General features: G+C 37.4%; 1 protein-coding gene across 5 annotated transcripts in view; it reads right to left on the bottom strand.

Moving 5' to 3' along the window:
- PPFIBP1 (PPFIB scaffold protein 1) overlaps positions 1 to 26,021 on the bottom strand; it is a 140,732-nt gene that overhangs the window by 17,711 nt on the left and 97,000 nt on the right. Inside the window, exons 5-20 of one of the 5 annotated variants that reach the window (XM_089524633.1) lie at positions 25,744 to 25,857; positions 24,416 to 24,547; positions 23,036 to 23,128; positions 21,055 to 21,147; positions 19,086 to 19,200; positions 16,418 to 16,450; positions 13,012 to 13,073; positions 12,538 to 12,622; positions 10,927 to 11,084; positions 9,822 to 9,952; positions 7,494 to 7,544; positions 7,289 to 7,339; positions 4,967 to 5,024; positions 4,466 to 4,495; positions 2,971 to 3,127; positions 1,958 to 1,990 (exon numbers count right to left, since the gene is read on the bottom strand). In XM_089524633.1, the coding sequence (XP_089380759.1) occupies positions 1,958 to 1,990; positions 2,971 to 3,127; positions 4,466 to 4,495; positions 4,967 to 5,024; positions 7,289 to 7,339; positions 7,494 to 7,544; positions 9,822 to 9,952; positions 10,927 to 11,084; positions 12,538 to 12,622; positions 13,012 to 13,073; positions 16,418 to 16,450; positions 19,086 to 19,200; positions 21,055 to 21,147; positions 23,036 to 23,128; positions 24,416 to 24,547; positions 25,744 to 25,857 (1,396 nt within the window). The remainder of the gene's footprint in view (positions 1 to 1,957; positions 1,991 to 2,970; positions 3,128 to 4,465; positions 4,496 to 4,966; positions 5,025 to 7,288; positions 7,340 to 7,493; positions 7,545 to 9,821; positions 9,953 to 10,926; positions 11,085 to 12,537; positions 12,623 to 13,011; positions 13,074 to 16,417; positions 16,451 to 19,085; positions 19,201 to 21,054; positions 21,148 to 23,035; positions 23,129 to 24,415; positions 24,548 to 25,743; positions 25,858 to 26,021) is intronic. The other 4 variants (XM_089524635.1, XM_089524634.1, XM_089524636.1 and 1 more) reach the window with 4 other exon arrangements.

Consider the following 26,021-nt stretch of genomic DNA (forward strand, 5'->3'; position numbering starts at 1 on the left):
GAACTGCTTTGACCAATATTTGTAATTTCTGATAATACAAATGCAGTTAGTAGATGCAAGACTGAAAGCATACCTAATCTTTGATATCATTTCTGAAACATTCAAAGTATATGTCCCCAAATACAGAAAATATGAAGGAGACTAGTTAAGAAATACTTTCTGACATCATCCAAAGAATGAAGAACATTGGCTGAGGAAGCTGTACCAATTCTATTATGTGAAAAAGTGCCTTATAAATGCTGTAAAGCAGAAATCTAATGGTGTACTTCCACTGGATCCAACAGGTTTTGCCAGGATCAGCACCCTGTCCTCCTTTTCTACAGCTCTCTATGTCCCCTGAAAGCCTACTTGAAGGGAGCCAGGAAACTCTCTGAAGAAATTTTTGGAGCAGAAGGAGGAGGGAAAGAATGTGGCGATTCCACTTGCATTGCATAACAAAGTGCGCCACTGGATCTTGAGTATTAATAAGAATGTTTCTTTTGCCTCAGTCAAGTCAGTAAAATAATAATATAATAAAATAAATAAAAATAATAAAATAATCCACAACTGAACAACAGAAGCAATGCCTGAAAATTTTCATTTGGTTCAAGAAATGATTTATATAATGATCAGAACTGCATCATCCTACTGAAGTTAGCAAACAAGGTAACACATTCAAATGAATTAAAATAATAAATTCCCCCTCTCCTCCACCCCAAATTAACTAAGGATATTTTAGTAATGCTTCAGGAAAGCTACGCCAGCAAGTACAAAGCTGCAAACAGTAGCCATCTTTGTCACTGGAAGTGCAAACTGAGAGCAGCAGATGAACTTGGAACTCTAAGAAGCATGTGTGTATGATGCATGCCTTTGCAAACATATCTGCTTCTACTTCTTGTTTATCCTTTTATCTGTCCAAATGCAGAGTTAATCACATAATCTAAAGGAAATCTGTGAATGTACGCTCTGAGTAAAGCTAGAAGAAAAGTGTCAAAAAGCAATGAAAGAGCTACGAAGCTATTAAAAGAAACAAATAGCAGTGGTCAAAAATGAAGTATACTGCAGCCTTTTTCCAAGCTAGGTAAAGTAGGGGAAGAAATCTTGTGGAACATTTGTTTTTTAAAAGAAGAGTTACTGACTTTACAGAAAAATCCACAAGAGAAAATATACAGCTAAATACACAGCAGGGTGCTTAGGTTATGTGAAGAGAGGACACATACAATTTATATCCTTTTTACTGCTTTGATGGTCCTTCTAACGCATCTGTAGCCCTCTTGATGTTTTGGACTTCAATGTTCAGCATCCCCAGCCAGCATGATCAATGGTAAAGGAACATGGAAATTGTAGTCCAAAAGACTTAAAGGTCCAAAAATTCCCACTCTTTTTACACTAAACTCCTGGAATTCTGACACTAAACATACTACTTGGCAGTGAATTCAACTCATCTTTTTCCTTTTAGTATGTCAATTTGTTACACTTTCTTCTAGACAGGCCCTGAAGGCTATATATTCAGAGGAAGACAATGGCAAACCATTTTAGTATTCCTTGTCTAAGAAAACACAATAAACCTCTATGAAATTCATTGGGTCACTGTATATTGACAGACAATCTGAAGGAATGCTAATTGCTGATTCTGCTTTCTGAAATAATTGCTTCATGCCACCTTGTGTCTAGATTGGCCCTGTACAAAAATGCAATTAATCCTTATTGATGTCAAAACATCAAGACTACAGATGCAGACACTGCAATTCTTGACCCTTACTGTTTGCACCTTGAATTTCATGAACTCTATGATATGTATTATTAGTATGGCTTAAATAAGTACTAAACAGTGCAGCAGGCTTTTTAGTAATGTTCATAAGTTAATGTAACATAAGAGATGGATGAACATTCCAATATAGAGGTCTTTGCTGTAGTGCCCTGCATGGCCATGGTCCAGCGTTAGTTGGAGCAAGTAACACATGCAGGTCTACTATACCTAAGGTGGGTGCACTTGCACTTCGACTGCGATCTTCAGGCATCCAAATAACGCACATAACCACACGCAGCGCAAGGGGGGAAACATACCCAGGACAACAAAATAAGACATATGAAAACTTAACACTATTAAGACAAGGAAAGTACAAAAACAAAAGACACATGCATAACACAGATAGCTAACATACAAATGAGCCATATTAGAGTGACCAACCATTCAAGAGCTCACACCAAATAAGTAAGATAAAAGATTTTTTAGATCTGCATAAATGATAGAAAAGAATTATGTACAACCATTACTTTCATTCTACTTGCCATTCATTATTGCTCTTAGGTGTGTTTGAAATATTTTGATTACGTTAGAAATACAGTCGCCCCTCTGCTTTCACAGGGGATCCATTCCAGACCACCACCACCCCGTGAAAATGGAAACTCAGATATATTCGAGCCCTATTGGCTTAAATGGTCATGAGCATGCACACCTTTTTAGCCAATGGGGGTTGCCCCTCCATGAGTAATCAAGACTGTGGACTTCTAAGTGCATGAAGATTTGGGCTTGTGCATTTTGCACTCTACTACATCTAAAGCATATAACTTCATCTATTATCTACAAGCATATTTTCAGAAGAACTTCACAATCTTCCTACCCCCCTTTTTGCAGTGGAAATGTTGCATGGCCAGTACATCCAGGAATGTATGTATGTGTATTTGTGTGCCTGTATAAGAGACTTTGTTCACTACATGCACCAAGAGTTGTATATGAAAATAACAAAGAGAATCATAAGAACAACAAAATATGTATGCAACATACTTGCACATCCCTTTATAAAAGCACCAGAAATTTAAATGGCAGAATTTTCCTTCTACCCATTCAACTTTCATGTGTTTACACATGTCTGCTTCAGCTTGCTTCATGTTTTAAAAGAAAACCACTACTCTTATATCTCCCCCTCTGGCCTATCAGGTTACATATCTACAGTGAAAAGATCTGAACTTTGCCTTTACTGAACTTACCTAAGTTAGGTGCACTTGCTGTCCTCTTGTTACTTTTGATCTTGAAAAAGCCTCTCCCAAATGAAGACCGGGCTTTACGGGTTCCAAAGGCATCTTCCTCTCCGGGGGATTTAGGAGGGAGGGTTCCATACTTGCTACTATCTGTGGGTGTTTTACTCTGATTGGTTGGGAAAAGAAAAGTTTCATACAACACATCGCCATATTATGATTTCTCTGTACTCAGCTGTAGAAAGAGTTAAGTGAGAAAATCCAACAGAGGTGTCCATATACTGTACTGGAAAAATAGGTTAAGCAGTAACATATGTTAAAACTATTTTGAAGAATTTTGAGAAGGAAATTTCTTTGAGAGGAAAAATGATAGCCCAGCCTAAGTAAGGCTTTCTAAAAATCTGTTCCATTTTAAACGTTTTTTGAATTAAAACTATTTTCTCATAAGATGTGATCAGAGAATGAGAGAGAGGGCAGGAGGGAGAGGGAGAGAGTCAAATGTATATTTTCTTTCTTGAAGAAAGAAAAAGGCATTGAATACCACAAAATTTTAGTGTATTCTTTTGAACTGTCATGCCAAGGAGGTATGTGAGGGTAACAAAGATAGTGCAGCATCTTGCTGCTGTTAGAATCTATGGTTGTGCTCAGGCAATTTTCCTGGGCTTCATAAATCATGGTTTATGAAAACTTTGACAATTGTGCAAATATAAACAAACTGGTTCTGATGAATAGTTTATGAAATTATGCATGTGAGCCATGAATATGTACTGTTTCCACATTCTTGTCCCACTGCACTGTGTTCTGGCTTCAGTACACAGGTGCTGCATTAAGCCAGTGTACCTTGGTATACCTGAAATGAGGAGTGCTGGTTTGATCTTGGTCAACAAAATAGGGAAATAAATTAGGATGTTATGTATGGGACACTCAAATTTCATTGGCTTTACTGGGATTCAGGTGTTGTACCTACAATGTCTCCATTAAAAAATGGAATAGAAATATATTCCCTCAAGAAATGAAGAAGAAATTTATGCACTTTGCATTTTACTATGAACTGACCTAATCTTCATATCTACATACATAAAGCAGAGCCTGATTATATTTTCACTTTGGCACTTCTCTGAATTTTACAATGCAATTCAAGGAATGAGTATAAAAATACATTCATAGGGAAATGTGCACATATACACAAATGTACCCATCAGGGCAGTGTTTCTCAGCCTCTGGTCCTCCAGATGATTTTGACTTCATCTCCCAGATTCCCTCATTATTGGCCATGCTGGCAAAGGCTTCTGGGTGCTGAGGTCCAAAACAGCTGGAGGATCAAAGGTTGAGAACCTCTGCATTAGGGGGAAACAGCATACAAAAAGACATATACCTATAGGGTAGGAAACTGCTTGCCTAAAATTCACACCTTTTTACATACAAAAAAACTTATGAATTTTTAAATGAGAGTAAAATATGAACATTATAGAAAGCAAAAGAGAAAGATTGATCTGCCTCAAGTTACCTCTTCTTGCTTTTGTCCAGCCTCTTTGCCCTGTTTGGAAAGAATTCAAAGCATTGGCAAACAGATGGTCCATTTAACAGCTATCCAACTGATTTCAAATAAAGCCTGTTAAGCATCAAGTTATCCCTGTCACTTAATTGTGTAAGATATTCATCCTATTGCAGAGGAAAGCAGAGATAAGGAGACAGTAAACAAAAATATTAAACAAGGCAAGGTAAATTTTAGGAATGCCATTTTAGGTCACTTGCATAAAGCTGTAAGGATTTAGTAAGAGACAGATGTCCATAAAAATATGAAGACATATAATCTACTATATGTACTACTCTACACCCCCATTTGATCATCTTTTCACACATGTAATTCATAACTGCGTACAATGTAATGCAACATGAATGTGTGAACTCAAGCAATGCAAGTATGTGTATAAGCACGCACATGTGTGTAAGTAACCATCTGGATCAACACTGTAAAAGAAAACACTAACAGAACAGGACTACTCACATCAGTTGCTTCGTTCTTCAGGTTCCCCAAGCTACTGGATTTTTGCAGGGCTGAAGTTCTAGAAGCAATCAATTTTTTAAAATTGTAACTTAATCTTGTGTATCAGATACATTCTTTGAAAAGCAATATTCTGAAACATTAATCCTTCTCCCCAAATTTATAACAATATATACTAAAAATCTGATTAGACACCATTTATTTCAACAGGAATTCAGTTCAGAACTATAAAATGCCCTGGTTTAAATATGAGGTTTGTCACAAACTTAATAGGCATCCATTATCAAGTTATCTCTTAGTCCAAAAACGTGAGACATAAAGGCACATTTTTGACTACAAGGTTGGAGCACAGATTAAACTAACCAGGAATTTACTGTGGAAAAGCTTAGACATACAGTATCCAAGCCTGGACTCTTGAATTGTCTACCTTTTAATAAACCCATAATCTGAAGCCAGGGTTTATGGTTGACTTGCAGATTCAGTTTCACACAGGAGTGATAAGAGAGGCTTCACGATTGGACTCAATACTAAGCTCTGCCACCCTAGTAAGTTCTTGGTTAGTTCAGCATGTTCTACATGCAAGTGGAGCCAAGCAGAGTCAGATATGACCAGAATGAATTATAAACCAGGATTATGATTCTATGAAATCAAACTACATGCTTGTCCTCACACACCCAAAATAGCACATATCATGCCATTTCCTAAACTTTAAACTAATGATATTCAACAAAGGTGGCTTTTTGTTGGTTTAGCCATGCAATAAATTAACATGCTCCATCATTTTAGTTTTAAAACTTAAGCCAAACAACAACTATTTCAAGAAATAAGCTGTTGCTTCACTAATTACAAAAAAATAAATAAATAAACATTTTTGTATTGCCATCAATATATAATGCCATATGCTCAAAAGGCTAGGAAAAATAGATTTTCCCATGAAAAATGGATCCCAGAAACAATTGTTACTCTAGAAAGAGGTGGGCAACTTGTGATCCTCCCCAATTTTGGATTGCAGCTCCCATCTACCTAAGCCAGCAAATACAATGTTGAGGAATGATGGGAATGGCAGTCCAACACCATAGAGGGAGGACAAATTGACCAGCCTGTTTTAGGGGATTAATTCTGCCCCATGACACATGATTGTGACACAGGGGTTAACATTCTCCTTCTGCAAACTCGCAACACTGATTTCTTCTTTATAATGTTAATTTTTAGGAAAAGCCATAACCCTGGTATTTTACATAGGCTTTTTCTGTTTTTCTTCCCTCTCTTGTTTTATTCTAATGGGCTTCCTGACAGTCCAGGGAGGAATGTCTAACTAGAGGACTCTATCTTTTCCACTATCACAGAGAAATGAAAATCAGTAAATCAAGCCCCTAAGAAATAAACATCTCTCTATATATGTGGGTTTTCTTTGGTAAATGTTTGTTGTGTTGTTGTTATGCACTTTCACGTTGACTCCATTCTATGGCAACCCTATCACAGAGTTTTCTGGGCAAGATTTTTTCCAAGGTGATTTCCATTGCCTTCCTCTGAATGCAGCCTACAGTACACAGTATTCGCTGCGTGATCTCCCTTCCAAGTACTAACAAAGCCCAACTCTGCTTTGCTTCTATGTTCAGACTGGCTCTGGTGCCTTCCTAATAAATTTTATAATTATGTTAAATTGGAATCATTTTGAAATCAAACCACATCTTTATTTCCGGCAAGGATATGAAAAGCAGTCACTTGAATAATGCAGAATGAACTGTGGAAAAGGATTAATTAGTTAAGTTCCTTTTCTTCTTATGATTTCAATCTCCTGTCATTCTACTTTCAAGGTTCAGATATTCAATCCCTGTGTAAATCTATGGGGCTGGTAAGCATGGTCACACATCCCTCCATGTTACAGGATGAAGCAAAACTGACTTTCTTGCTCTTTCTCAAACATCTGCAAGGCAGACATTAGGGATGACAGTCACCACAAATCTTGACTTCCTGAGCAAAGCATTAAGACTTCAGCCTCTCCCTCTTCCTCCAAAATATGTTCAATCCATTCCAGTGAACTGCACTTAGTAACCACAAATAGGTAGCGACTGACTGATGGAACCCATTGTTCAGGACAACATTGTCAATTATTATACTAAAGGTCAAAAGACAGAGTAACTATTGTATTAGAAATTCTGTTAAACATACAGTTCAGTTTAGCAAAGCATTTCATGATGTCATTAACTTAAACACAGATAGTACTGATTAATAATCTGGTCATATTAGAGGTCTATAAAGCCAGCCAATTTCCTCCTGACTTTAGTATAAAAGGCAGCCCAAAACAATGTGGGAAAATATTACAATATTCTGTAAATCCCTGGTGCTATATAACTTGCTTGGAGACGCTTCATACTGCAACAGAAAGGAAAAGCTAGGCTAGATAAATACAATGAGCAGGAAAGAGGATGCATGATAACAGCATGAAAAAAGATGGTGTAGTAAAATTCTCCATTCGTTTGTTTTTTTTAAACATGTCTTAGCTTTACCTATAGTTTAAGATACTTACAATTTTGTATCGCTTAGCTGGGCTTCTATAGAGGCCATTGGTGTGTTCTCACTGTAAACAGCAACAATACATAACATGATAAATAAAACACATTCTTAAAGAAACTCACTTAAGCACTCATTTCTTCTAGGTGGAAAAATTATGGTCCACAAATAAACCAAGACGGATTGCTCAGGCCACAGCCACCGAACTTAATCTGAGCTATTTGCCCAGGCAAATTTTTTTACAGCAATTCTGAACTTTGAGAAAATATTGAAGTTAAAAATGTCTTGTGAAAATTTTTATGTATCTTTAAGACACAACTTTGTATGTATTAAACATACTTTAATGGGGAGGAGGGTAGATAAATGGTAAAACATATACCTCCCCCCGAAAAAAGACAAAGTTTGAAGTGAAGTGGTGGGGAAAGTGCAGTAGTGGGGAAGGTGCAGCCACTAATCTCCACTTTTATTGCCCCCCAAATTCCCTGGCCTTCCCCAAAGCCCCCAGCATCCCATCCCTTTAATAAAAACTGGCACACATTTTGGGCAATTTTCTGCCCCAAACCACCCAACCTCTCATACAGATGTAGCAACCAGTACCATCACTAGCGGAGTGCGGGGGGTGAAGACCACACCAGGTGACACCCTAAGGGGAGTGACACTACTGCTCCTCAAATACCTACCTTTTGGCAGAAATGGGCTGTGGTATTCACCTGCTTCCTTTTAAAATGCTTTAAGAGATGCTGGGTGTGGGGTGAAGCTCAGAGGGAGAAGAAAGGAGAGGCCCCAGAATTTTTTAAAATTTAAAATTTCAATCTTTTTTTTAAAAATAGAAATTAGTTTTTTTTAAAAATATATATATATTCTTTTAAAATTTTCTTTAAAACATCACATTTTAACCAAATCTTCACTATGCATATGTAAATACATTAAGGTTCTGCATATAATATTGTAATTTGAAGGTATAAATTTTGCTAGTTGTTTTTGTCACAACTATTCTCATTACATTCAGTGGTATATGGACTTATGAATTACCAGTAACATTAGTGCCAAAAATCAATCCTAAAGATTCTGTACAGTGTAAAATGGGAGGAGGTCAATGGGGGAGGGTGTGATACCATGAGTTACCACACCAGGTAACACCAACCCTAGGGATGCCACTGGCAGCAGCCTGCATTTTTACTCCCCCATTCGTCCAACAAACCCAAAAGGATTTGAAGGGGATGAAAATGGGAAATGGAAGTGTTACAATGTCCCTTCTGGTACACCAGGATGTACAGCAGTGATTCCTAAACTTTGGTCCTCCAAGTATTTTGTACTTCATCTTCCTGAATTCCTGCCTATTAAACAAGCTGGTTGGGGCTTCTGGGAGCTGAAGTCCAAAATACCTGGAGGACCAAAGTTTGGGAACCACTGATGTACAGTATAGTGTACAGAGATTAAAAACTGGCCCAGTCCTCGAGCAGTAGGCACGGAAACCCTCCCACCAACAACACCCTTGATATAGTGACTCAAAAGGCCTAAGGATTCTACCTAATCCTCCAGCACTTGTTACTAGTTGAAGCATTTAGCTGCTTGTAGAAAACCCAAAGGCAAGGCATGAAAGAAATAGTTCTGTGCCACAAACACTGTTTCTGCTTCTGACCATGGAAAAATTTACTTAGCTATTGTCCTAAGTAGCCACTGATGCTTGTGCTCCATTAATTCAGATTTAAAATCTAGTGACTCTCTGTGCATCTTGTGATGCTGAAATTCTATACACTAATTTCGTACTATTGATTCTTCTCTGTCCTAAATTCCTCAGGTAACCTCGAGTTCTTAAATTATGATAGGGAAAAGACAGAGAAAAATCTCTGTATCTATTTCCCCCACATCACACAGAGTTTAACATCCTAGGGGTGTGCTACCCCAGTACTGTTGTGTGGCCTGAGGCAGTACTGCCTCAGGCCACACAAACTCCTGGACTAGCCTTTTTTTTCTGTTCTTCCCCGAAGTACAGCAATTTCTTGGCAATTCATTTTCAAAACAGAATGCAGGGACACCCTACACTGTTTAACATTTTTAGAAATGATTTTTTCAAAACCAGAGGTGGACTTTGAAACTCTTCCAGCTTTATGTTTTTGCTAGTCTATGCAACCCAAGGCAGAAAAACTGGCCTGCAGATCCAGTGCAGCTCTGTTACATTCTCCAATTGCTGATTTTTTACTCTAAAACCAAAACTCATTAGGCTTCCAACATAAGGAATGTACTCAATGTTTTTAACATTTAGCAGAGCTTTTTTCTGTACCAGATGTCCTCACCTTTCTTTTACAATACTATCACATTTTCTCTCAAAAAGGAGTCATACCTCACTTGACTTGTAATTTCCATTTTTGACTGGGCATTCGCTTTATCAGTAGATTCATCTGAACGTCTGATTGATGGTGAAAAAGAAGGGATGGAAACTTGCAAGACGCTCGTATGGATCTGTAGTGGATTCTACATAAAAAAAAGATATCACTTCTTACTAAAAGGCAGCAAAGAAGCTGGACATAAGAGCACAACACACTCAGGTTTAACCATCTGAAGCCTTTTACTACTAAATCTAATAATTAGGAATGTTTACATGATCTGTTGCATAATCAACCACACACCTTTTTAATCAATTAGAGGCTGAAGTCCTCATCTAAACTGGTCCACATGCATCGTTGCCTAGAAGTGATCCTCTCAGTGTTCAATGGAGCTTGTTGCTAGTTACATATACATAGGACTGCAGCCTTGTAATGCTTCCACAATGCAAATTACAGTTTTGTGTTGCTATGTCTCAAGTCAGCTGTGACTTATGGAGATCTATGAATGAGACATCCTGAAGAACCCTAATCATCAACAGTCCTGCTTACTCTTAAAATGCAAGGCTACAGTTTCCTTTATTGAGTCAATTCATCTGTAATGTGTTCTTCCTCTTTTTCTGCTGCCTTCCATTTTTTCCAGCATTACCATGGTTCACCCAACCAGGAAAAGGATCTGGAATCCAGTGCTTCCCAACTCCCCACTCACTTTCTGTTGAGGTTTCTTGATTGTTAAGAGATTGTGGTTTCTTGACTGTGGGCATGGGTGTTTATTTGTTTTTTCAAAATCAGAGCACAAAAGAGAAGGGGTGGACTGGAGCAAAGGGATGCCCACTCTTGATTACTAATAACTAATGTTTGAATATTGTTGGATCTCCAATATTGTTATTATATATTGTTGAATATTGTTGGTACTAAAATGTAGTAACATATTGAATATATAGTCATTCCACGATGTATCACTGATCTTTCACCTCAAAAAGAGCTCTTCATGAAAACAACACTATAATAAATATAAATTGATACCTCTTGCTAGATATAAAGTATTTCTTCCAAAGAGCTGGACTACAAATTAAGTTTATTAAGAGTCATATGGGGATGAGAGAGCAAATATTGAAAAATTACCTCTTCAGGAGTTTTTGGTCTAAATTCTTCATGGTTTGGAGAGCCTGTAACTGGTGTAGGAGATGGACTTTTCTCAAGTTCACTTAGATTCTGTGCTTCTGACAAGGTTACTGAAACAGATCCTGAATTGGCAGACTCCTCATATTCATCATCCTTGCCTGTCAGCACAGAAATGTAGCATTGTTGACTAATCATCTTCTCCATGCATATTGCAAACTTAGAAATGCTATTTATGAAGACAAACAGTATTATTTATTTCTTATTATTTTTAAATGAGTCTTTCTAGTCTAGGGATTATGCTTTTGTAAATTATTTGAGAAAACTACTAAACATGCACTAATATTTGATGACTGAATCCAAATATGGCAGTTCCTGATTTCCCCCTTTGAAAGTATTTATGCTAAATTGCACTTGTTCTAATACACAATAATTGTCATCCACAGAACACAACCCTCTACATCTCTACTCAGAAGTAAGTGAGTCTGATTCCCAAGAAAGTGGGCACAAAATTGCAGCCTAGACATAATCTGGAAAAACAAACTTGCTGTTACATGTTTGCTGTTAAACAACAAGTTTGTTTTTTTATTTATAATGCATCATTGTTCCTAGGAGAGACCACCAAGGTTTCCAGTCATCAAATGCACTTCTCGGGTCTTGGAGGCTCAGGGCCATGACTTCCTTGATTGATGCTACTCAATCCAAACCTAGCTTTCCTGATTAGATACAGATGAAAACATTTCAGCCTGAAGGAAGATCTTTCCTTCATGTGTAGACCTCATTCCCAGAGCAGACTCCTTAAATGAATGAGATTCAACTGTTCACTGATTCACCATTCAACAGTTGAATGAATGAGTCTACTCTAGATGAGTCTAACTAATAGGATTCAGACACTTAATGTCTCTATCATTCTGAAAAAATTCAGCACAAAATAAGCAGACATTCATATCCTCTTTATTCAAATGGAAGAGTGATATGAGCACATATTTAGCCCTCTTATTGAAAGAAATTGACTCTATGGCCTCAAACAGATGGCCGAAAGGGGCTGCCATAGGGCCAGTCTGGGAGCAAGGCGTGAACAAGACACACACCCCGAGATTGCACCAAGGCTGCAAACACAGCCCTAAACCAGCCACAAAGGAGCATTTTCTTATCGCTCCTTTTCATGGCCCATTGAGGACTGCGGCAGTGGGTGCCCTCGGGTCCCAGGTGTCTGTTTGCTGCGGTCCCACAGCAGTCCCAGAGCAATCAGGGAAGGGAGCAGCCTCTGACTGCTCCTTTTGCCCCATCAACTCCAACTGCCATAACTGCTTAGCTTTCACTAGAAAATACCTTTGGGGTTCTCAAATGAAAAATGTCAGTCACAAAGTGTGAATCAAATAGGAAGCAAAACTGTCCCTGATAATTAAGGCACACTTTTTCCTGTCAGAAATCTCTGATCTAGCACTTGCACATATAAACAAATCTCAAGTTAAACAGGTTGAGGGTTATTACCTTGGACCACTTGGCCATATAATCCCAATCAAAATGGCATTATTCTGCCAAGGTTAATGAGTAGTGTTGGGATATTCTGTGCCAGCTAGCAGAGTCAACGGTATTAAACTAGTGCTGTACCTTTTTTGACCTGAGCCAGTATCACCATATCCTGTACTTTCTTATATCGATTGAGAGCTTGTCGGAGTTCTTCTATCTTCCGATCCTAAAAAAGATGTGCGTGTTTTATTTAGTTAACATTTTCTACTTCTTTCCTGGGGGCAATGAACAACATGGCTATATAAATATCATCTGGTAACAATAAACAATTGGTTTTTTGAAAGCGTAATAATAAATTAAGAGTTAAGTGGTCCAGATTGTTAAAACCTGAATACTTAAATACTTGTTGTTCTATTAGATTAAGTACTTCCTTTTTACATTTTTAGTTGCGACTGCTGATTTTGGACCTATCCGTGTAAAGAAGATAATGAAATACTATTTGTGCCTCCCCATAATTACTGCTTCGGCCAAAAGACATCCTTCTTGCTTTAAATCAATGTGGATATAAAATGAAATGAAGTAATTTAAAATGACATTAAAATAACATTCTAGTACCTTTTCTTCATTTGCTGCCATTAGAGATTCCACTGCTTTCTTCATTTTCTGTACTTCAATATCTAAGACATTTTTTTTAAAAGTGTATGAGTTAGCATATGTGAAGGTAAAAAAAATCAATGTTAATTAGTAAACTCTAATGTTGGACATGTAGTGCAAGCATAATGAAAACCACATCTTTGTATTTAAAGAAAAGGAAAACAATTTCAAAACATTTACTCTGGTACAGAGTTTGGAAAGGTTTTTTTCTTCTTTTAATGTCAATTCCTAAAAACAGAGTTGCTTTTTGCATTTTTGGTCATGTTGGCTGAGAGTTCTGAGAGTTCTAGTCCAAAACAGTGATGTTTCCAAGCTCTGCTCTGCAGCATGTTAAATGTGACTTAGCTTGCCAATACCTCACATATTAATAGTTATAATTATCATATGTGGTACAGGTATGTTTTAAAATGCTTAAAGCATTTGACAAACATTATAACACAAGCATGTTAAGGGAGGTCAATATTTTCATCCCCATACTACAAGTGAGAATGAGTGAGACAAAAGCTTGCCTAAGGCCTCTTAGCAACTTAAGTCACTGACATAAAATCTGAACCAAGGACTTTCTGATTATCAATTCAATCTCTGGACCCTTTTTATCTGCTGGGGTTTGGTTCCAGGACCTCCCATGGATACCAAAATCTGTGGATGCTCAAGTCCCATTATATACCGGATGATTTAAAAAGAATGATGCAAAAGTAAAGCTGTTTTCCTATTTAGTTTTGCACCATTCCTTTTGAATCACCCTGTACAATAGTGTAGTAAAATGATGGGGAAATCAAAATTTGCTCTTTCTTTCTTTCTTTCTTTCTTTTCTTTCTTTTTTTGTGTGTTGGGGGGGGGGGGGGGGATATATTTTTAAGCCAAGGATGTCTGAATCTGTGAATGCAGAATGCATGGATATGGAGGGCTGACTGTATTTATTTCTTTTAAAACATTTATCCCACATTTCTTATCTCACAGAAGTTCAAGATGGCTTACCACATAAAAATTAAAACAATTTCACAGTATAACACTACCATAACTATACTGCCCCTGGTCTGCAAAAATACAATGCAGTTGTTTCGACCTCTCTCTTTCTCTCTCTCTCATGACTGTATGCTACAACCAGGTATACAGAAATTAAAATATGTGACATAACAGTTTGCTGTACAACAGCTCTTCATTATTTCAGCAGTGTCAAACAAAATGAGCTAGAAAGAAAATTCAGCAAATGATGGTAATGAATGATAAAAGAAATTGATGGGATAGTCATAACCAAGAATGGCTGTAGAAATGAGGGACTGATGGGGTGGTGTGCACATTTTTGTGATGAATAGTCATGCTAAAATGTGTAGCTGCAGCACAAATATGAAAGGGGGGGGGTTGAAACTTGCATATGTACAAACTGTGCTTCATCTTTTCTCATTTACAGAGGAAATCCATGCCACCAGAATTATGAAGTGTTAGAAATACAGCAAATCCATGATGGAAATTGAACAATGTTTTCATTTCCTACTAAGTAATACTGCAGCCAAAATAATAAAAACAAGGGTTTCCTATATGTTGGCTGCAATTCAGAATGTACATAGTTTTTCTCCACAAGACATAGCTGCCAGTTAAATAAACTTATATGTGATTTTAATTTCAAGGGCACAATACAACTATAGTTTCACTCAGATGCAACACCAAACCATGCTGTGACGTTACATAACTGCTGGGCTCTTTCTTCTCCTTCTCCTAACTCATTGTTCCAATTTCTCTCCTCACTGCCAATTTAGCAGCAAATCATAAGCAAAGTATTATCTGCACCCAAACCAGTACTTCAAACCTATTTGAAACCATGGTTGACAACACAGATTTGTAGGCAAACTGTAGTACAGGTTGAGTATTCTTTATCTAAAAACTTTTGACCAGAACTGTTTCAGAGTTGGGATTTTTTCAGATTTTGGAATATACAAGTTGCATACAATACTGTACTGTATTCACAAGGCTAGAGGGAGATGAAAGGATCTGTGAAATGGTGGGAGATGTGTATTCACACTGAGCGCTACCCTTGGAGTCCTGTCATTTCACAGATCTTTAGTCTATCTCAAGCCAAACAACTTTTTGCCACCCAGCCACCTGCTTCCACTTTTGAGGCAGTGGCTGTGGGGCTCCAGCTCATTCATTCTCCCCAGCCTTGCACCTCTTTCTAGTCTCATGTATTGTTCATTTGTTATTTGTACTGTGTAAGAGACGTGAGGCTGGAAAGCGGTTGAGAATCTGAGAGATGAATGACCAAGAGAACTGCACCCACTGTCTCAAAGGTAGAAGAGAGTAGTTAACAACAAAAAGTTTCAGTTTTTGGAGGTTTTCAGATTAGGGGTGTTCAACCTGTAAACAAATCTTACATTCCCTGGATAAGATACAGTTATCATTTAATCAGCAGTGAGGAAGGAACTTGAAGCATGCAAAGGACTCTTTCATATCTTGCCAAACAATTTATATATTAAATTTAGATCCCACCTTTCTACCATAAAAGATGCTCTAGGCAGCTTATAATAATAAATCTCAAGTATGAGTTGGTGTTACATTTGAGCAAAACTACAGAATTATACCGGCTTCTGGGTCTAACAGATATTGCTTAAGTACTTTTCCATTTAAGGGATGAAAAAAATTTAGAAAACTAGGAAATTTGCAAAAGGAAAATAAAGGAGAGAAATAAGAAAAGAAAAGGAAGATTAGGAATGTAAAGAGGTAAAGAGCGAAAGAAATGACGTATATAGATATATGTAAAGGAAGAATGATGATTGTAAAGGAAAATTGAAAGAGTAATATGTAATCTATAAAGGACTATATAGGTTGGAAGTACTAGGATGTGTACAGGGGGAAGGGGAGGGGAAGGGTAAGAGGGTGGGGGGTTTAAGGAGGGAAAGGGAGGGAAGGGAAAGGGATAAGGGAAGGTATAGACGATATGTATGATCTTTTATTGATGATTACTGAAAATAAGGATGTAAAGAAAAGAAAAACCAAATAAAAATAAAATTAAAAAAAAAAGAAAACTAGGAAATTTGCCATAAAAAAACAAATCATGATGTATATGTAGATAACATTATTGATACTGATCATCTGATTAAAACAAAGGTATGTTTACTATATACTTATAGCATTTTCTGGCAACTAACCTAATAAATCAAATTACTGTATCTGTAATCCAATTCAGTTTAATAGAATACTTAGGATACAAGATTGCACTTCATTGTTTCTTAGTATGATTTCCACTGAAAATGAAGTAAGAAGATGAAACAATATTTTTTGTTAAAATAGTTTTAAAATGATGCATGCAGAGAGCTCTAGTGGGAAAACATGTCAAATGTAAGTGTTTGTGGAAAGACACTAAAAACCTTACTTTTGTCTTTCAGCTTCTTTTTACAATTTTCATCTGTGTAGGAAAATCCATTGGATTTGAAGTTAGATAGAAACTTTAAGTATTAAAGTAAATTCAACAAGGATAAAAATAAACCCATATAGAGGGTAACCTGCGCACAGCAATGACTTTATTCACAACTCAGAACAATATTGCAGAATGAGATATACATTACTTTCATGGTAATTATAACCGTATATTTTTGAAAACTAATCTATGCTTTTTGTATCTTATTGCAGGAAAGTCTTACTCTCATAATTCGTACTTCATAATTCAATTCATTTTACACTACCGTACATATTCCTATTTTGGTGATACCATGCAACTATTTATTATGATGACCAATGCAACCTTATTTTTCTATTTATTAATTCTGTAACATGCACTTCTTTTAGAAAAGCTCAGACTGGCTTATGCCACAGTAAGTCTCCCATCTGTTTAGTCATTAAATCCACACTTTCTCAATTTCAGCAGTTCTATTATTATTATTATTATTATTATTATTATTATTATTATTATTATTAAAATTTATTTATAAAGTGCTGTATTAATTAAAATAAAATAAAGTAAAATAAAGACCTGCCAGTGGCATACACTCTACAAAGAATAGTGGAGATTAATACATATACAGTGCGCCCGCGCCATACGCTGGCGCGCCATACGCGGACTTGAGCGTATGTGCTCAAGCCGCGGCGCGCGCGCGGGGTGGAAGGGGCAGCGCATCCCATTCAATTGAATGCGCTCAAGCCACGCCGCCGCGCACAAGCCCCATTGTTTCCAATGGGGATCGAGCATAGGCGGAATTCGCCTTACGCGGAGGGATCCGGAACGGATCCCCCACGTAAGGCGAGGACGCACTGTATTAAATGAGAAGAAATAAAATAAACAACAGGTTAAAACAGCATAGGCTAACAATCACATAAAGCCTGGGAATGCTTCCCTGAACAGGATTGTCTTCAATTTAGCTAACAAAGTAATGGTTCAGTTACTCCCTAATCATTCAACTTGTTTTGAAATTACCATAGCAATCTTAGATTGAATTACTGTGTCTTCTGCTATTAGCTCAAATGCAGAAACACTGACTACAGATTCCTAGAGTGGGAGCACTGGTGTTGCAGTGGTTACATGCCTGTTCTGAAAGCCACAAGGTTGCGAGTTTAATCCCAGGGGCTCCAAGGCCCACTCAGTCTTGTATCCTTCCATAGGTCGCTAAAATGAGTACTCAGCTTTTTGGGGGCAATCAGCTTACACAATTTAAACCACTCAGGGAGTGCTTAGTTCACTGATAAGCAGTATAGAAATATACTTGCTATTGCTACAGAATCCAAGTTAATACAATGCAATATAAATAATCATATAACTAAATGAAGTATCTTTTGTGATGTGTTATTTTGAAGTATGCTGATTAACCAAATAGAATATAGGTCCTGTTAAAATTAATTAACAACAGCAACACAAATCTATCAAATTTGTCCAGTTTATTTGATCACTTATTCTGAGATTACAACTCTTTTTGTCTTCCTTATTTTTTTTATGCACTCCATACTAAACATATGGTGAATCATCCTTTATTCCTAGTCTTGAATGTAAATGGATAACTGATAGCAATCTCTTGTAACCAAGATCATACATATATGTTCATATATAACCTTAAAGCAGTCCAAAACACAAAATGTAGACCACTGAGAAAATAGGTATAAATATTTTAATTTTGGCTGTGTTGCATTTATAAATAATGGACAAATTAGCCTCCAGTGAAAAAACAACTACCCGCATATACTCGACTATAAGTCGAGCTAATGTATAAGTCAAGGGCAGATTTTTAGGGCCAAAATTATGAATTTTGATATGACTCATAGATAAGTCAAGGGTAAGACTTAGGGGCATGTAACAAAGGATCTAAAGCAAAGGAAATCAATGTCAAAGAACGTACAAAATTCCAGCAGGCATAATTGTATGTGATCACACTTAAATACTGAATGGATGATAGTAGAGTAATCTGCTTCTAGGACAGATTACACCTTGCCTTTCACCAGAGGATGGTTCCTTTCTAAATATAAATTAAAGTACAGTATTTACATTGACCCGTGGATAAGTCAAGTCAGGTTTTTTGGGTCAATTTCTTGACTAAAATTTCTAGACTTATACATGAGTATATACAGTATATAAAGTCTTTGCAGCAGAATATACAGAATTCATGTTGGAACTGCCAAGGGGAATCTGAAAAACCTGATATTTGCCATGCAAAGGCCAATATCTTTTAGATCTATTCACTGATTACTTTCCAGAGAAGAGTGTTAATTCAGTTTGAGTCTGGCTGGGCATATGCCTTTTTGTCTTACTGCAAGAGAAAGCAATGAGTGGATTAGCTGTCTTCTACCATGTTATCTTAGAGTAACAGTTCTCTGATCCATGTGTGTGTTGGCAGAAAGGGAAGCCTCATGTCCCAATAAAGATGACGCAATGCAATTAATTTATGACTTGCTTCCTGAAAGAGAGATGCAGGCAAACCTGACACTCACTTAGATTTAAAAAGATCTATGCTGTAAACTTAATCAAGACTTTTTAGAGCAGAATAAAATTATAAACCAGAGAAACAATAAACCATGGCTTTGGGGAGTACAACTGATTAATATCTGTTTTGCCTTACCTCTATCATTTATGTCAACCCCTTCTCCTTTCCCTTGGTGAACCAGTCTTTCTTGCAAACGTTTTATTTCTCCTTCCTTTTGTTCTAATTTATCTTTTAAAGATGCTAGTTCTTCCTGTGCAAAACAGAAAATACATTTTTAGAACCTAACTTTTATTTCAGAGATCCTAAACTGAAATTTGGTTTTTTTTTTAAATTAGAGGTAATCTTTATGTTAGAACTATGTAATTAAAATCCTGTCGAGTCATGTAAATCTTTACAAAAAAAAAAAAAACTGGGAGTAATCTGTCTTCCAGCCAAGCAACCCCACCTCTAATTTAAATGTGAATCTTGATTTTCAATTTGAAAAGTGACATTAAAATAATTTTAAGTTTTCTTCTAAACATACATGAGAATGTTTCATGAACATTAATAAGATAATACCTAAAGCACAATATATATTCTGTCTGTGTGTTGTGTGTGCGCGCACGCACGCGTGCTCAGAATTAAGACACACTGGGATTTCTTCCCATTACACATCCTTAAGATTGTATCCTTAATGCAGAACAACAACTTTAAGCATGCTCACAAAATAAAATATAATTTCATAGTGCAGTGATGTGTGTAAATGTTGTGGAACAGAAAGAATGTAATATATTTAATATCCTGCATTTCTTTGTACGGATCTGGGTGTATTGTGTTCTGGTGAATGCTAATCCCAGAAACTATTCAGGTTGTAAATACACATAACAACACACAATGCTGGCAATGAAAGAACAAACCATATCCAAATCAACAAGTAATACCACAAAGCAGCCACCCTTTACAAATGAAAGGTGAAAATAATATTGGTCACATGCAAGTTATAGTGGCAAGGATTAAGTTACACAAGACTAAACCACAAATAAACTGTCGTTGGAATCTGAGGCCTGTTACAGACTGCCAAAATAAAGCTGCTTCGGGTCTCTTTGGAGGTATGCTATTTAAATGATGCATGGGTCCTAAGAGTCCGGAGGTCGCGCCAAAGCCACACTTCATTCCTAAGCACTGGAGTGCAGCTTTGGTGCAGCTTCCGGATTCTTAGGATGCATGCATCATTTAAACAGCATACCTCCAAAGAGACCCGAAGCAGCTTTATTTTGGCAGTCTGTAACAGGCCTAAATTTCTAACTTGATGTGTCATAAAACAATGCACTTATGATAACAACACTAGTGACCCATCTATTATTTCTATGTTGGTGCATATCCAGAACTACTTATTTTATCTGTCAAAATGGATGACTTACTGCAAAGCTTCATTTTGTACAGCCTTACCTGCAATTTCAGTTTGGGAGTAAAGCCATCCACAATGAACTTCAAGAGCTTCCACTGCATCCAACTTAATCAATTCAATATTAATTTTACAGAAATTTTAATAAGCCTTGAGCTTCGAAAATATCCTGGGAATTGTAGTTTTATGAGAGAGTAAAAACTTTTTGTGATCCCTATCCTCTTCACAGAACTACAGTTCCAGAGGTCCCCTGGAAAGGAATGGTTCAACTAGTCTAAATCTTTAATGTGAAAATGACTAATATGTATTAGTTTTTTATCTGAAAAATTGTCATTAGCAAGGTGAACATGTTAAAAAATCATTTTAGGTACTGCTTGTCTAACAGAACAACATGTCCTGAAATCCAGAACAGAAAGTCTGTGCTCAAAAAACAAGAGTGCAGTCAATACCTAACAATTAGCTTAAATCTAATTTTAGTCCCATTGAATAACCTGCTGATTAGTAAACCAACATTTATGTAAATCCCATTGACTCAATGGATTGACTCTAGTTGGGACCAGCAATTTGATTTAGGCCTTTATTTTTAGAAATAATAAGCAACTCCATGCATGCACTGCATTGACAGAAAGCCAGACAGACAGACAAACAATATGGAAGACAGAATTATCAAAGTTATGGAAAACAAATGATTCACAACCAGGCCCCACCAATCTACCACACCTTTAACATTTGGCATTTTTGTTCCATCCGCTGCTTTTCATACTGCATCTGGCCCACTTTGATTTTCATGCTAGAAAGTTTGGCCATTAAAGACTGGTAACAGAGACAGAGGAGTGAAAGAGAAGTAAAGATAGAAAAGAGACAAGGCTGAAAACAACTACTCTTAAGGTTACGTTTGGCTTCCAGCGAAAGACATTTATATCAAAGCAAGCCCGGATTCTATTCATAAAACCCACTTTAAATTAGGGAGCATTTCAAAATAAGGTCTGGTTCTTACATTATTGTGCAGTAGGCCTGCTGCTGACAGCTAGAAGGTCCAGGATTTAGGGGGTTATCCTACCATATCCTCCTCTAAAATGGCCCAAATGTATCACATACATTTCTACATCACAGGAACCAGAATGAAGCAGCAACCAGGAATCATGAAAACTATTCATTTGAAGAAAAGCTACTTTTTAGAATTTTTTGTCAGTGCATACAATCGGGTTCCTTACACTATATCTTAAAAATCAACAAAAAAAGTTATCCTCTTCTTTAACTTTGTAAATAGCTTCTCCATGAGCTAGTCCATAAATACAATAGGAGGAATCAGCATATCAGTGGCACCTTGCCACACACACTCCTTTTTGATACCTCCAAAAAGGGCACCAGAATCATTCCAATTGCCGCTGCCACTACCTCATTGAGGATGGTACTACACCTACCTCTTGTTGTAATTAACTGTCTTTGAGTCGATCTCAATTCATGGCAACCCTGTAAATGAGACATCTCCAACATTCCCTATTCTCTACCACTCTGCTCAGGTCCCTGCATGCAGGTTCAGGCCTGTGTCATCCCTGACTAAGTCTAGCCATCTAGTATGCAGTCTTTCTCTCTTTTTACTGCCTTCTACCTTTCCTAGCGTTATTGTCTTTTCTAATGATTCGTATCTTCTCGTGATATTGCCAAAGTACAACTGCCTCAGGTTTGTCATTTTGGTTTCCAGGGAGAGTTCAGACTTGATTTTTTCAAGGAACCTTTTCTTTTTGGCTGTCTATGGTATTCCTCAACACATCACAAATTAGTTTACTTCTTTCTGTCTGCTTTCTTCACTATCCAGCTCTCACATCCATACATGGAGATGGGGAATACCATGGCTTATACAATTGTGACTTTAGTGCTCAGTTGTATATCTTTACACTTTAGGATCTTGTCTAGCTCTTTCGTGGCTGTTGTTCCCATTCCTAGTCTTCTTCTGATTCCTTGACTACAGTCTCTGTTCTGATCATTGTTTGACCCAAGGTGTGGGAAATTTTAACTATTTTGATTTCCTCATTATCTAAGTTGAATTTATGTAAATCCTTTGTGGTCATTATTTTTAGTTCTTTTATGTTCTTTATATTCACCACTACCTCTTAAGACACACTAATTCATGCAAACAGTGCCTGCTTCTGAATTATCCTCCATAGCTCTATAATAAAAGTTTGTAGCCTGCCACATCTATGAACCAACCAACTAGGGATGGAGAAGAAAACTGTCTGGCTTGCATTTAATGTGGACCTTCTCAACTCTTACTTTTAAAACCAGTAGACATATCAAAGCAGAGTTATAGTTTGATCTTTGGATTGAATTTTTTAATGTAACCTCCTAATTAAAAACTGTATTCAGAAAGTGTGTATTGGACCAAACTGTGTTAAAAATGTATATATTAAAACAAAAGCATTAGAACAAATTCCATATGTATTTTATGACAACTGATTTCAGACTAAATAATTCAGGTTCAAAAGATAGGAAAATGGACAGAGATAAAAACTAGCACATGTACTCATTCCAAATGTATGTGAAGATCAAAGTGCATGCCAAACAGAACAGGAACCTCTATAACAAGAAGGCAGCTGAAACAGTGTTCCATACATTAAAAGTAAAACCCTTTTGTAAGGCAGAGTTTGAAAACTAGACCACAAGAAGACACTCTTCACCCTTTTTCCTAATGATTACTTACTTTGGTAGAGTTAAGTTTTTTCTCATACTGAAGTCTCTCACTATCCATTTCTCCTACTTTTAAGCGTAATTCATTAATTTCCCGCATCAAACCCTGTATAAAAAGGATAAGGTAAAAATAAGATTTAAAATGAAAAAATAATAGAAAAGAAAAGCAATCAAAAAGCACTTCTTCTCACTATACTAACAAGCACTTTAAAAATGACTAAATTTTCACGAGACAAAAAGAGTCAAGTAAGCCAGCTTTGACAAAGATTTGATAAAGATATTGGTTACAATCTCTGGTAAAGATATCATGGTTCAGATTTTCCACTGATATAGACAAATATTGTTTCAGGCTCTGAAAATTATGCTTAAAAATTACTCAGACAATCAAAGAGCTCTTTTTAAACAGAACCACATCACTCTCATGTGACTGCACAATCTATCCTGGAAAACCCAGGTTTTGAAAAGTACCTGGCATGCCACAATACGTGATGAGAGAACTTGGGAAGAATATATTCAAACTCTGGGTTGTTTCAAACTCTGGGGTGGTGGGTTGTGGTGGCCTTGGTGGACTCACAACATGTTCGGGGTCCTTTTCACACTACATAATTGCAATGCTATGTTCTACTTCAGGGGTAGGCAACCTTTTTGAGCCAGGGGCCGGGTTGCTGTCCCTCAGACAACTGGGGGGCCGAAGCCAATAAATAAAAAAATAAATAATTATTTTAAAAAATTAAATAAATAAATAAACCAGGACAAATGTAGGACAAAAATTTCAAATGGAAGGCACTTTTTTAAAAATATGGAGGACACGCTAAAAAAATTGCTGATTTTTTTAAAAAATGTTAATATAAATGCATGTTTCAGAGGCTTCTATAGACAATTGCTCCCCTTGCCCACTGCTTGCTCCCCTTGCCTGCCGCTTGCCCCCCCTTGCCCGCCTCCTCCTGATAGGCCAAAGGCTCCGGCGGCAATCGGCGGCAGGACTGGGCTGGGGCCGGTCCCAAGGCCTTGCCGGGCCGCATCCGGCCCGCAGGCCGCAGGTTGCCTACCCCTGTTCTACTTTAACTGTCACAGCTGGAGTTTGTAGAGGAGCTCTCTGGCTGAAAATTCCAAATGCCCCTTTGCAAAAGGCAAATCCCAGGATTACATAGGATATGGTAATGCCTGTTAAAGTGGAATCATAGTGCTATAACTGTGTAATGTGAAAGGGCCCCAGGTCTGCTCTATTATGGACTAGGGAAATCCTAAATAGTTAAAAACAATTGCAGAAATCATGTGAAGGGGATTTTCAAAGTATCATTCCCTGGGTCTCAAAGAGCAACATGTAAAATCTGTACATTAAAAACACAATGAAGAAAAATTCATTTCTCATGACTAATCTATTTTAACTTACATCTGTGTCTCGGAATCTGTCTTCATAGTCTAGCCTGTCCTTTTCGACAGCAGTCAACTTGAGCTTCAAGTTGGAAACCTCCGCCATAAGGTCGAGCTTTTGAGTTTCAAGGGATGTCCTGCTTAACAGTTCCTTGTAAAAATGAAAAGTGAATGGCTGATTTAAAGAAGAAAACACTATGGGTTCACAGCAAATGCAGCTTCACAGCCTTCCATCCTTTAGTAGATCAGCAAAATGAGTACCCAGCTTATTGAGGGCAACTGGCTTATACATTGTAAACTGTTTGGAGAATGCTAGTTCACTAATAAGCAGTATAGAAATGTACTTGCTATTGCTATAAATACACTCATCTGTGGTTTCACAGGGGATACATTCTGGGGGCCACTGCAGATACCAAATTTCACAAATAGTCAAGTTCCACAATGGCGGCGACTGGGGACAGTGGGACTTGACTATTTGAGAAATTCCCTCCCTCCCTCCCTCCCTCCCTTATTTCCTTCCCTCCCTCCCTCCCTCCCTCCCTTCCTTCCTTACTGGCATCTTCCCCCCAGTGCCAGGGCCTGTAATCGACCCCGGCCATAATCAAGACTCACTTTCCCAGAGGTGCTCAGGGCCCGGCGTGAACACGCCCCACCACCTCCATCGTATCCAATGGGCGCAACAATATGTCAATTGGCAGGAGTGGAGGGGGCAGGGCACTGCACACTGCTGAGAAAGCAAGTGTCAGTGGCATCCGGGACCAATTAGAGGCCCCAGTGTCAGGGCGAAGATGCCAGTAAGGGAGGGAGGGAAGGAGCTGTGGCCTTGGCCTCGTGAATGATCGAAATCATGAGTGCCAAGGCCGTGAATGGGGAGAGACGAGTGTATACACTATTGCTTTACACAACTGAAATAGTTTTAAATGGACAAATTCTATGCTTCAGTTCCTTTTCTATTCAAAAGGCTCTAAAATTTCACTTGAAATATCCATATTAACAAAAATGACAATACAGTGGACCCTTGTTATACGCTGGGGTTTGGTTCCAAGATTCCCTGTGTATAACAAAACCTATGTATGCTCAAGTCCCATTAAATATAATGACATAGCAAAATGGTGTTCCTTATAAAAAATGGAAAATCAAGGTTTGATATTTGAAATTTATACTTTTTTTTAATATTTTCAAACCGTGGATGCTTGAATCCGTGTATAAAAAAAAAATCTGTGTATAAGAAGGGCCGACTGTATAATCATTACTAATATCTGGAAAAGGTGATGACAGTTTTATATGGGGGAGAGGGAAAGAGGGCGAGAGAGAGGGAGTGAGTTTTATTTCGCTAACTAGCAATACCTGCTGTAGCATTTCTTCTGTGGCATTCAGCTTCTCCCTGTGTTCTTCTAGGCACAGTTCCAAATCTCTGATCTTTTCTCCTTGAGCATCCACTTGGTCAGTTAGAACACTCACCTGTACAAAAATGGGATGTATAGATATTTCTCAGCACCTTAATTTTGGGAGGAGGGGATCTTATCTGGAATGATTATCTAATATTTAATTACTTGCTTTATTTAATTACTAATTATCTCAATCATTACTAAATCTTATCAGGCAACGTGTATTATGACTATTGA

The sequence above is a fragment of the Sceloporus occidentalis genome, unplaced genomic scaffold (assembly GCF_023333645.1).
Source record: "Sceloporus occidentalis isolate IW3139 unplaced genomic scaffold, rSceOcc1.0.p SCAF_5, whole genome shotgun sequence".
Classification (NCBI taxonomy): domain Eukaryota; kingdom Metazoa; phylum Chordata; class Lepidosauria; order Squamata; family Phrynosomatidae; genus Sceloporus; species Sceloporus occidentalis.